The sequence below is a fragment of the Schistocerca cancellata genome, chromosome 7, assembly GCF_023864275.1.
Source record: "Schistocerca cancellata isolate TAMUIC-IGC-003103 chromosome 7, iqSchCanc2.1, whole genome shotgun sequence".
NCBI classification, from domain to species: Eukaryota; Metazoa; Arthropoda; class Insecta; order Orthoptera; family Acrididae; genus Schistocerca; species Schistocerca cancellata.
Window position 1 is genome coordinate 262094937 of NC_064632.1, and position 13700 is coordinate 262108636.

The 13700-nt window shown below is 44.7% G+C and overlaps 1 protein-coding gene across 3 annotated transcripts in view; it reads right to left on the minus strand.

Annotated features, from left to right (window-relative positions):
* LOC126091867 (A disintegrin and metalloproteinase with thrombospondin motifs 16) overlaps positions 1–13700 on the minus strand; it is a 495229-nt gene that overhangs the window by 162561 nt on the left and 318968 nt on the right. For all 3 annotated transcript variants that reach the window (XM_049907150.1, XM_049907151.1, XM_049907152.1), the window contains exon 5: positions 2567–2665. In XM_049907150.1, coding sequence (XP_049763107.1) covers positions 2567–2665 — 99 coding nt within the window. The remainder of the gene's footprint in view (positions 1–2566; positions 2666–13700) is intronic.

Consider the following 13700-nt stretch of genomic DNA (forward strand, 5'->3'; position numbering starts at 1 on the left):
GATCTCTTTGTAAGTTGTCTCCCTGGGAACGATCCAAGCGCCTTCACATTAAATGTACTGCAGTATTACGTGAAAAATGGAGGGAGAGCGCGCATCATGCTCCACGAGGTTCAATATTGGGACATACGTGACGACACAATCACCATCCTTTCAACTCGATTGAAGCCTTAATTATTTTAAACGACCATGCAGTCAGCAATGCCTGGAGTTACCTCATATTCCAAAAACTAGAACAGGTGGTAAAATTATGATGTGAAAGAGCATTGCCACATAAGACGAAAAGAAGTTGTCGGCACAGCGGTAAAGATGACAGTGCGAAAAAGTAATTACGACCAGGTTCTGCACGTAGACCTACTCCACATGGGCGGCTACAAATTAGAACCAGTTGGAACAGCAAACTGCGTGTTTCATACCAGTACATGGGACGTCGCTATGCGGAAATTATCGCAACATTCCACCACGGCCGTGAAATGGCTGTGGCGTGTATCGCAGTAGCTTTCACGGTACTATGTTTCGTTTTCGCTTAAAGCAAGTCAGATCTAGACAGCACCTTCATCGACTGTAGAGAACTGAATCACTCCTGTGCGAAGCATATCAGCGTCGCGTGTCCTCGGCACTCACACGAAACAATTGGTACACCCACAGCGTGTAGTGAAGTGTGGGCAACAGAAGCCCAGTAGTATGAAGACTTCATCAGCAACAAATGTTATGGTGTTAAGCAATGGATTCCTACTTCCGGAATGAGTCTTCCACTCTGCAGCGGAGTGTGTCCTGTTTTGAAACTTCCCGCCAGATTAACACTGTATGCTGAACAGAGACTTTATTAGCCGCGTCTTTCTTGGAGAGTGCTGTTACCTAATGAGCAATCCAGGCTCTGATGACGACCCGTCCACAGAGCTTCAATTCCACTTGTACATTTCTCCTACTTTCCAAATTACATACAAATTGGCTTGCGTTCCGCACTGTAATAATGCTGCTGGAAGGAAGACTACATGGCGCAGAAATGGTATAGACACAGCCTAGCGTTTTTTTTTTCTTTTTTTGTCTTTTTCTCCAAAATGAAACTTTCACCCTCTCGCAAAGTGTGTTATGGTGCACTGACAGAATGTAAGCCATGAGGGGGTCGTGTGTCGTGCCCAAATAGCTCAGTCGCTAAAAAAATTAATTACATAAATCAATGTTCCGGGTTCGAGCCCAGGGACTGCGTTAAGTTTTGATCTGCCAGGGCGTTTCACATGGCCAACGGCCGTGCCGCAGTGGTAATGGCGGTTCCCGTCAGATCACCGATGTTATGCGCTGTCTGGCTGGGCTACCTCTTGTATGGGTGACCATCCAAGAGGTAGCGTATGTACTCCGCACTATACTTTTCAGTGCATGACCGAGGGTACTTCGTTACAATATTATGGATCTTCTGTTCATTCCATTCGTGTATTGAGGATGGAAAAAAGACTGTCTATATATCTCTGTGATCACCTAATCTTATCCACATGATACCTACACGAGATATTCCACACTGACGGCTTAATGATCACACAGTCTTTTTCGATTCATTTTCTCTACACTGATGCGACAGGATTTCGCGATAATTGCAGCGTCTTTCTTGTAAGGACTCCTATTTAAGTTCCGGGCCATCCCTGTCAGACTTTGATACGGTCTATACCTACCTGTTACGATCCTAGCTGCGATTCTCTTAGTTCGTTCGATGTTTGTTGTCATGAGTCCTGATAACGCTGGAACAATAATCTAGAATTGGTCGCTCTAGCTTATTTTACTGACTTCCTTTATAGATACATTGCTCAATTCCAGAATCATTACAACACTTACAAGATGTGTTGTGCTGAATTTTTTCACTAGTAATCTTGTTCATTCTCTTTGTTACGGACGTTATCATGTGTGTGTGTGTGTGTCTGTGTGTGTGTGTGTGTGTGTGTGTGTGTGTGTTTATGAGCACGTGTTACGCTTATCGCTGGGATGTATTTTGTGTAATTCATTAAAAATAGTTCAAATGGCTCTGAGCACTATGGGACTTAACATCTATGGTCATCAGTCCCCTAGAACTTAGAACTACTTAAACCTAACTAACCTAAGGACATCACACAACACCCATCCATCACGAGGCAGAGAAAATCCCTGACCGCGCCGGGAATCGAACCCGGGAACCCGGGCGTGGGAAGCGAGAACGCTACCGCACGACCACGAGCTGCGGGCTGTAATTCATTATTTTCGAGCTTGATGTATTAATGGCTTGGTGAATGGGTGATATCCGAGGACCAACAATGATGATAGAAAATCTCACAAAACGTAACTGGTGTTAGCTTCCATCCGGCCGCACTACCTGTTCCTTTTATTGCAGCTATGACGTGCACAAGAGTCGTCGTCTCGTGGTAGACATCACGAAGACGGCGGTGCAGGTCTGGTACCGTTGGAAGTTTGGAATTAAGTCATTAATGATTTCATTAGCTCGCAGCAGCTGATTATTAGGGCTCGGTGCGGATATGAAGACTACGCCCTGTTGCCCTCGCAAGCACGGCGTGACGTCGGCCGGCCAGTAGTGGGCTGCACTCACCAGCAGGAGTTTGCCGTCGGCGGCGTCCCGTCGCAGCAGCAGCGCCGCCTGGTTGTCCTCATCTTGGAACACGTCTCCCAGAGGCTCCTCATCCGCGTCCTGAAACGTGAACGTCACACCGTTACTACAAGAAAAGTTGCAGAATAAAACTCGGCAAGGAGCGTTCAGAGAACTGCAGCCTAAATGACTGTAGCCACAGAAAGGATGTCTCACCAAACTTTGCTTTATGATTAGTATTTGTAATACTAATGGCATTCATAATACCTAGAATTATGTGTTAAATTCTGAAGGTCCTCAGAGTACGAAGGGTGGACATAACGCTTAAAGTATGGTGCAGTACATTGGCAAAGTAGGAAACATGTGTTTATTCGTTTTCTGCATTTGAAGGAGAAAATGCTCCAACAAGCTATGCTAAATTGATGGAAGTGTACGGTAACAATGCAACATCATATGACTGAGTGATTTGGTGGCGCAGGCGCTTCCAGTGTTGTCAGTCGATTCTGAACGGTGAAGAAGGAAATGGCAGACCTTCTCGCTGGGAAGAACCGGGAATCGCGAGAGAAGCGGAGGCCCTAGTGCGTATTACAATCAAGGCGATAGTGGAAAAAGTGAAATCAGTCGTGGATCCGTTTTTAACCTCTTGTACGACATTTTAAACAGGGCGAGGGTCGCTGCCCGCTGGTTTCCGGGACTACTCGCAGCCATCCTGAGTGCCTGCCGACGTGACGCAGCGGCAGAAATGTTGTAGCTGTGTTAGGCCAACCTAGATGATTTGTTTAGCCGCCTAATCGCCATAGACCAGTGCTGGGTGTAGTACTATGAACTCGAGACAAAGGAGCGATGCAAGCAGTGGAAACATGAATGCTGACCACCGCCGAAAAGGGTGAACACTCAGCCATCACGGACGAGGAGATGCTGCGTGTTCCTTTGGAAATTCGATGGCGCGGTTCTAACAGATTATGCTCATAGAAAGCAAAAGTCACGAGAGCGTACTGCAAAAATATTGTGACAAGGCTGCGTGAGGCTATCGAGACGGAGTGTTACCGCAAATTGCACAGGGTTGGCAAAAGAAAGTGGCCCGGAAAATATTTGTAAGGCTGACGCGGAACTGACCATTGTTGATGAACAGGAGAGAGCGATCATAAACATACGCTCAAAATCGTGATTGCTCTGTCCCGAGTACTTCGCTGTGTCACTACATTTGGGTCAGTGACAGGACCGGACATTTTTACGACCAGTTGAAGAAAATGCATAATGCTGCTCAGAACAAAGGAGTGCGTGTTCATTGCAGAGTCTTATGCGAAACACAATTCGCTGAAAATCTTCGCGAAACTGTTTGCGCAAGAGTTTAAGGCTGACAGTGTTTTGGCAGAACCTCCAGCAAAGTCTGAAATGCCAAACTTAGTAAACTGGCGCGAAATGGCCTCTGTAGTGAAGCAAACCTGTAGTGAGGATTACGAAGTGTCAAATCCGTGTCAGTCTTATTGTAAACATTTCCCGGACTAATTTAATTTTGGCCGTTCTGTACAAGCGGATGTGTTTATTCCACGACAAGAACAGGTGATAGTTTTTTGGGCTACCAAATTTTGTCCATTCCCCCCGCCCCCTCGCCATACTTCCCTGACATGGGAGCCAATAAATTCTTTCTCTGTCCTTGGACGAAGAAACCTTTGTTTGGCAGACTTTTTCAGAGTGATGAAGAGGTGATTTTAGAGGTGGAACGTTTCCCTCACACTCAACAGACTTTTAGAACCAAGGTCTCCGCCAAGTCATTCATTTTAGGGAAATTTTGTTGCGTTAAGTGAATTGTAGAGAAGGGTGACACCTTTAAAAACCTGCATGGTCGCACTTTGATTGATATAGTATGTACCTAAAAGTATCCGGACATGTATCAGTAGATATTAACATGGTGTGTGTTCACCCTTCCCCTCTGTCGGCTTGACCTCTGCTGGGGACACTTTAAATGGGGTGTGTGAATGTCTGTAGAGGAATGGCACCCCAACTTTACGCAAGAGCCGAAAGCAGAGAAGGTAGGGTTGGACGCTGGGGTCGGGAGCTGAGTCGACATTCTAACTCATACCAAGAAGTGTTTCAATGCGTTCAAGTTGGGACTCTGGACAGGACAGTCCATTTCAGGAATGTTATTGTCCACAATCATTGCGTCGCAGGGTGCATTGTTATGGAGATACAATCATCGCCTCTGAAACGTTTCTCTGCTGTGTGCAGTACCAAATGCTATAAGATGTGTTCATATCCTTCCGCATGTAGCGTTTCCTTAAGTGTAATAAGGGGACCACGCGGTAACCTCGAAAATACCCCCATGCCGTAACACCACCTCCTCCTCTGATGATGACGATGTTGGTTTGTGGGGCGCTCAACATCGGGTCATCAGCGCCCGTACAAGTTCCAATCTTTCCATTTCCAGACTCGCCACTACCCGAATGGTGATGAGATGATAAGGACAACACAAACACCGTCCTCGGGCGGAACCTCCTCTGTACTTCACTGTTGCCACTACACATGATGGCAGATAACATTTTCCAGGCATTCTTCGAACGAAAATCGATCCATAGGATTGCCACGCAGTATAGCGTGATTCATCACTCTAAATCACTCGTTTTCAGTCACTCTCTGTCCAGTGACCTCACACTTTACACCATCTCAAGTGCCGCTTAGCACTGACTAGAGAAATGTGTGCCTCGTGAGGATGTGCTCGACTTTTTAACTGCTTTTTAATTACCTCTGAACAGTCATCGTGCTACTTGGACTGCTGATAGCACGCAGGAACCCACGAGCGATTGCTTCCGATGATTTGAAGCGGTTTCTTACAGCAACTCTCCCCAAAGCTCCACAGTTTCTGTTCACTCAGTACATGAGGTCTGTCTGGCCGTGCTTTAGCTGCGGCTGTGGCTTCGCATTTCTTGTTCACAATCACATCACCAACAGTCAACTTAGCTAGTCTTAGAAGAATTGGAATACTCCTGATGGATTTGTTGCTCAGATGACGTGGAATGACTACTACACGTTCGAAGTCACTCAGCTCTCCTGTCTACCCTATCCTGCTGCTGCTTCCCTACTGACAACATGAGACATTCCGCCTCCTTTAGTAGCGGCCGGTGTGCCCCTCGTGGCATCTAGAGGCCAGTTCCGCATTACATGGGCCTATCCGAATAGTTTTGATCAGATAGTGCATATACTCTGAAAGAAACTGGCACTTCTGCCTAATATAGTTTAGGTCCCTCACGAGTACGAAGAAGTGCCGCAACAGGACGTGGCATGCACTCAACTAATGTCTGAAGTAGTGCTGGAAGCAACTGACACCATGAAACCTGCAGGGATATCCATAAATCCGTAATAGTAAGAGTTGGTGGAGATCTGTTCTGCAGAGCACGTTGCAAGGCATCCCAGATATGCTCAATAATGTTAATGTCTGGGGAGTTTGGTGGCCAACGGAAGTGTTTAAACTCAGAAGAGTATTCCTGCAGCAACTCTGTAGCAATTCTGGACGTGTGTGGTGTCTCATTGTCCTGCTGGAATCGCCCACGTCCGTCGGAATGCACAATGGACATGAAAGGATGCAGGTGATCAAACAGGGTGCTTACGTACGGGTCACATGTCAGAGTTGTATCTGGACGTATCAGGGATCCCATATCGCTCGAACTGCACACGCCCCACTCCATTACACAGCCTCCACCAGCTTGAGCAGCGCCCTGATGACATACAGGGTCCCCATGACGTTGTCTTCACGCTCGTACACATCCATCCGCTCGATAAAATTTGAAACGTCCAATCAGACAACATATTTCCAGTCACCAACCGTCCAATGTCGGTGTTGACGGCACCAGGCGGGGCGTAAAGCTTTGTGTCATGCAGTCATGAAGGATACACGAGTGGACATTCGGCTCCAAAAGCCGCTATCGATGATGTTCCGTTCAACGGTTAGCACACTGACACTTGTTGATGGCCCAGCAGTGAAATCTGCAAGAATTTGCGGAAGGGTTGCACTTCTGTCACTTGAAAGATTCTCTTCAGTCGTCGTTGGTCCCGTTCTTGCAGGATCCTTTTCCGGCAGCAGCGATGTCGGAGATTTGATGTTTTTTACCGGATTCCCGATATTCATGTTACACTCGTGAAATGGTCGTACGGGAAAATCCCCACTTTATCGCTACCTCGGAGATGCTGTGTTCCATCACTCGTGCGCCGACTATAGCACCACGTTCAAACTCACTTAAATCTTGATAAGCTGCTATTGTAGCAGCAGTAAGTGATCTAAGAACTGCGCCAGAGACTGGTTGTCTTATGTAGGCTCTGCCGACCGCAGCGCCGTATTCTGCCTGTGTACATATCTCTGTATTTGAGTACGTATGCCTATACCAGTTTCTTTTACTTCAAAAATGGTTCAAATGGTTCTAAGCACTATGGGACTTAACATCTGAGGTCACCAGTCCCCTAGACTTAGAACTAATTAAACCTAACTAACCTAAGGACAGCACACACATCCATCCCCGAGGCAGGATTCGAACCTCCGACTTTGCAGCAGCGCGGTTCCGGACTGAAGCGCCTAGAACCGCTCGGCCACAGCGGCCGTTTATTTGGCACTTTGGTGCAAAACTTCATGACTATCCTAAGTAGAAGGTGACACCTACAGAGGTTCTCTCGCCCGTGGTTTGCTGATTCCGACGTTGGCTTCGTTACTTCATTACGGAAGTGAAGACACCCACATGAGCGGGCGGAGCGACGACAACCCGACAGCGCCGCGCTCGCGCTAGCCGTCGGCTGCCTTTTCGCCGCCTCATCGCCTCGTCCCCCTGTCCGCAGTAGCGCCTGCGCGCTACCTCCCCTGCGTTTGTTTCGCCCGAAGCCTGACAAGCGGCGACCAACTGGGCGGGTTCCGCCGTCATCGCGATACCACGCCGCTACCCGGACTGCCGTGCCGTGGCGCAGACATAACTTTTTTTTTTTAACGGTTCCTTTTGAAGGCTGCGCCGGCCGTCATGGGTCTGCTCTACAGCGCCGTGACCGGTCCTATTAGTAGTTATCGCTATCCGCTACGATCTGCAAATACGATTTTCGTCCTTGCGGCGAAGTAATTTTTGTTTCCTCTTCAAACACAGTGGAGAACAAGTAACGCTACACTACAGACAAGGAAATCGTTCGAGCCCAAAAAGCTCTTCTTTTTTTCGAAATGCCAGTATAGAATACGATTGTTTAATGACTAGTCTATACTGGCATTTCGAAAAAAAAAAAGAGCTTTGGTCCATTTGGATGATTCACAAGGAACACTGCCTCGTGACGTTTCAGGTACTTTGCACTCACTTTAAACTGCAACCGACAAAATAAAACATTCAACTCTCACACTATTTATCTATACGCTGTGCAAAAGCGTATTGATTACAGATTCGAGTCCACTACCAGAGATGTCGCTGCGGACGTTACATTCGAAATTATGGCGTACACTTTTTTGTGGAACTGACAGTTTTATAACAGTTTCAGAATAGCTCAGTAAATCGTGACATTGCAAAGAAATATGTCTTTAAGTAATATTCTCGATATTGTCGAGATTATGTAGTACAACTGTTAAATGCTGCAAAACAGAAACTTTCAGGGAGTCTTTGAATAAAGAATTTCGATTTAATATGATGGAATCGTATTTCAATAGGCACGGAACACTAAAGTAAAACTCCTGTAGAACACAATTAACAACTCCACAAGCCGAAGAACGGCAATGAGAAACTCAAGTAGAAAGCAATTAACATCGACCACGTCACGGTTGCAAAGGCACATTTTAGTGTCAAGTGCATTAATAACCTCCAATTGCAGTTTACTACATGTAGCTTGTTCCGGCGTAACGACAAGCGCCGACAGGTAGATGAAGAACGCAAGAGCAGAGAAGGCTGTGAGACGACGTCAGCCAATAGTCCGCTGAGTAGGACCGCACCACATTAGGAGCGGCCTCTATCCGAAGAAAATACAAGCGCCGCTCCTGCCAGCCTCGACCGGACGGTAGAAGACGGAAACTAGTAGATCCGGATTAAAAGAGAGCACCAGCAGAACTCTTACTTCTGATCCGTATCCATTAATTGCATGGATATTCTATGTAGCGAAAGACATTGATTATTTGCAAGTCGCCAATAGCTTGCGACACGACATTGTAAACCAAAGTTAAGTATTGTCAGTCTACTTTATTGTAATTAAAACCATTAATGTGATTTGCTTGAATTGTTGTATAACTATCCGAGAAAGCAGCATCCATTAGGCACCCTATAAGAGACGAGTGGGCAGGACTTCACATAGCTCTACTTTTTTTTTCATTGCGTAGCCATGTAGAGAGAATGCCTTACAGTTTCTTGAGGTATGACAAGTGACCTTTTTTTTTTGTTACTGTTTGGGCTGTCATTCTTGCATAGGCAAGCATAGTACCAGCAACAGTGTTACTTAGTAAAACTGACGACTGTTTATCAATATGGTTCCGCATGGGAGAGAAACTAATTCGCTCATTGACAGTGGATTACAGTCCTTGTGGGAATTAGCCTCAAGTATACCTATGGTACGTTACAGAAAGAAACCTCATGGACAGAGGTTGATTTATACATTTCTTACCCGTGGAACAGGTACGAATTCGAATAAATCATTGTGGACTTCCAGTTCTTTAGAGTCAACAGTCTCATTTGTTTCACTTGGTCCAGCTGTGATCGAGAGTTACAAGAAGTTCAACAGTGTGTGGTATACACCCTTAGAGCGCTGATCTGCCAGTACGACTTCGTGCGGATACCTGCGACAGAGAAACCGGCTACGCCTCGATCAAAGGTGCAGATCCGCACAGGACGAAGAAAACGACTGGCCATTCCCTGTGCAAGCTGTTAGATGTAATCTTTTTAACAGTGGTTCCAATCTCGAAACGTGAACCCGGCAACGGATACGGCGGTGACAGTTGCTTGTCGTGGTCTGGTTTTTCACATAGAGTTTCGAAAAACAAAAAATGAATGGTCCTTGTCTTTCTTTCGATCTGCTTGTAGTAACTGTCAGGGTGTTAAACAGTTACTGTGAGTACTTGACGAAGGAAGTGCTGCGCCATATGATCATTAACCTTACATAGTAGTTTTGTTTTTTGTTAGCATGTACTGCAAATTTCTCACCGTCTCCTCTTATACTTATGGTGTGTGTTTTTTTAATATATATATATATATATATATAGAGAGAGAGAGAGAGAGAGAGAGAAGAAACTGAGTGGCAGCTGTACGCGATAGAATACCTCGAGGTGGTAAGCCCAACACAACGGAAGTCTACTCGACATCATGGATGTGGTTAGTAATAGTACTACTTTTCGCTCAACTAATGAAAAATTAAGTTATTCGATTTTACAGTGTGGTTGTGAATCTGTGAGTATTCGTCTTCTAACAATAGTATGCATTCAGGGACCTCTTAACCTGCACATAACATGAAAAGAGAATAAGAAGAGGGTGTACAGTTCCCAAAGTGACAGCTCTGTAGAGACATTAGACGATAAGACGAACTATAATTTTACAGGGATCCAAACTCAGGAGTCCCCCATAGTTCAGAAACTGAGCTTCAGGAGCTTCGTAGCAGACTATATAATGCAATAATAAAAAAGTGGAACGTAACACGAAGGCAAGCCGCTGGTACTATAACGTGCAAACTGCTCGTCCAACAAGATCGTTGTTTCAGGTTAGACATGCAGCAGACGATGTATAGCGTCAGTGGTGAAGAGTTTTCATCGCGGAAACTTCCCCTGTCACCTCCACAAGGAAAAGATTAAGAGACACACTAACCTAGTAGTGATATTCAACATGAGAAGTTGATTTAACTAATATATTCTTTTCGTGAGAGTTGTATAGCGAACAGCAAGTCACTTTGTGTAAGACTAAGCATTTTGAAACATCAGTTTCCCACTAATATCAAGGCTATCCACGAAACATAAAATACAAAAACTTGCAAAATTATCATGGACTCTTAGAGGTAACATACATGAATAGTTGTCAGTTAGCCTTCTCCATATCCCCAACCACACATGAAGAATATGCTGTGGTATCAAGCTACCCATCCGAGAAACAGTACATCAAAATCTAAGGCGTGTTTTCTGTTAGAAAGAAGGATGACTGGAGTTTAACGTCCCGTCGACGACGTGGTCATTAGCGAAGGATCCAGAGTCGTATTGGGGAAGGATAACGGCCTTGTCCTTTTCAAACGAACCCTCGCAATACTGTAAATGGTGCCAACTAATGAAATGGAGAGAAAGTTAGGTTATCTTCAAATAGGTCGAGTTTCAAGTACCCAGGTCCCGTGTTAGCGATGCTATTTTCGAGGCATTAGCACTAATACCAGTAATTGCACTATTCGGCTGCTGATGAAATTAACCGATGGATAACATTCAACTGTAAAGAATACGGTGGTACAACCGATAGCATATTATTTTGGTAATCGTATTCTGTCCAGAAGCCACTGATGATGAGGAGGTATGCGCAGCATCACGTACCGTGGCATCAAGAACCCAGTCAGTGCTCTGTGGAACAGCGGAGGAAGCGATGATTCACGGCACAGGGCGTGGCTGCCAGTGGACAGATTCCTTGCGATCGGTAGTCTGTTTCCAAGATAGTGATATGTCGACGGTAAATTTCAGCGGACGCAGACAATCAGTTTTAGGCGATTTCAAAATTTACACTGGTGTTTCTGAAACATCCTAGACAATAGCACGGTTCAGGTATTGAGGCAACGATTTGTATTCGAACATGAAGTATGGTGTTGCTCCTGACAGCGAAACAAAGAAACTACGTCGTGACTCGAACAGAAAAAAATGCTTGCCCTGCTCAATTTAGCGACCTAAACCGCGCAGTGTATCTTTGGGAGGAAACAGAATATCGGTCGAGTAGAAAATCACCTGATCCAAAATACCGACTAGAAATAGTTGCGGGAGAAGAATGGAAGTAAATACCCCATGCGGCATGTGAGAATTCAGGGAAATCTTTACTCGAAGATGAGACGGTGCAATAGCAGCAGAAGGAGGCTACATATTGTTTTAGTTACGTAGAATGGAAGTAAATACCCCCTGCGGCATGTGAGAATTCAGGGAAATCTTTACTCGAAGATGAAACGGCGCAATAGTATCAGAAGGAGGCTACATATTGTTTTAGTTACGTAGTCGACATCTTTGCTACGAATCAATGTCCGAAACCATTTGGTTACAAAGTGTATGTCTGTTAAATAAATGACGAAATCGTCAACTGCATGTCTAAATAGACAAGAATTAATTAATCAGAAGCAAGCAACCCATGCTTAAGCAATGCAAAGAAAAAATTCCTGCTAAACGGGGAATTAATAATAAGACGAGGATAACAGTGGCTGATTGTTGTATTTCTTAAAATAGGATGAGGGTATGTTATTTTTCGTGTCGGGCAATAACAGCACGATAAGGTATCTTCATTTTGTTTCTATTGTCGTTCCAGTTCACTTCAGGATCATGCCATAATCACTCTATTAACCTCGCCATAATCGATTCATACCCTCGTTCTTATATAATGTGTTCCTAATGCGTACCAGTCTATGCTACATGAAATTCACGAAAAAATAAACATTCTACCACATATACTAGGTTTATTTACGCAGAATGTACGACTAGATTTGATTCGATTGACTGTATTTCAATTTATTGCATGTTAAACAGGTTCATGTTGAGGGGAAAGGGTGGAGCGTTTGTGTGGACACGGCGACTCGGCGTTACACAAGCAGCCGCCATTTTTCTGACCGCTCCGATTCGTTAACGTGATTTCTTTCGGTTTTTATGACAGATACGAACCCCTTTCACTCGGCCTGCCGCAGCGAATGTTGTCGCTCTCGACGCGGAGTACGACTGGAAGTTATCGGACGAAAGCATAGACAAACAGCGTCAACCTAGTTTTGCTCAAGGACAAACTGTGGCTGACATTTGAAAGAGTTTCTTTCAAATATAATTTATGAATAACTTATCGAAAGATTAGTGGTAAATGTTCTAATATGTCTGCTTATAATGAATCTCCAGATTACGCAACAGTTATGGAATCCCTTAATTAAGAACTCAAAGTTATTTATCATTAATTATCGAATACCGTTTAAGCCCAAGTTTCTCCAATAAGTAATTACCTCTCCGTAGGGGCAAGGGTAAGTCTATTTACTTTAAGGAGTCTTGCTGTGGATACTATTAAAAAAACCGCTACGGAGTAGAAAATCTGAAGCAGACAGTATTGCATAACGTACTCTGCAGCTTTAATTAATCTTCAACATCGAGCAGTGTGACACCGCGCTTAAGACAGCTTCCATTCGACGATTCAAATCACCATCTTGCCATCCAGATCTAAGCTTACCATTGGTTCCCTAAGTAACTCAAGACAAATGGAAGAATATTTCTTTTGAAAATATCATTATAGAATTCCTTCCCCAAAGCAAGCTTGCGCTTATTCTCTAATGACCTCGTCTTCGATAGGACGTTAAACCGAAATATGCCTTCCTTGCTGCCTTACCTTAAGCTCTACATCTACTTGTCTACTCTGCGAATCACACATAAGTGCCTGGCAGGCGGTTCATCGAACCACCTTCACAATAATTCTCTGTTATTCCACTCCCGAATAGCGCGCGGAAGAAACAGATACCTATATCTCTATATTTCGAGCTCTGATTTCCCTTGTTTATTATGATGTTCGTTTCTCCCTATGTAGGTCGGCGTCATCAAAGTTGGTGAAGAAAGTTGGTGATTGAAATTTCGTGAGAAGATCGCGCTGCAACGAGAAACGCCTTTATTTTAGTGAATTCCACCCCAAATCTTGTATCATGTCCGTGACAGTCTCTGCCCTATTTCTCAGTATTATAAAACGTGTTGCCCTTCTTTGAACTTTCTCGATCTACTCCGTTAATCATATCTGGTAAGGATCCCAGACCACGCAGCAGTACTCCATAAGAGGACGGACAAGCGTAGTGTAGGCAGTCTCTTTAGCAGCTTTTTGCATCTTCTGAGAGTTCTGCCAGCAGAGCGCAGTCTTTCGTTCGCCTCCCCCACGACATTTTCTCTGTGTTATTTCCAATTTAAGTTGTTCGTAATTGTAATACTTAGGTATTTAGTTAATTTGCGGCCTTTAGATTTGATAGT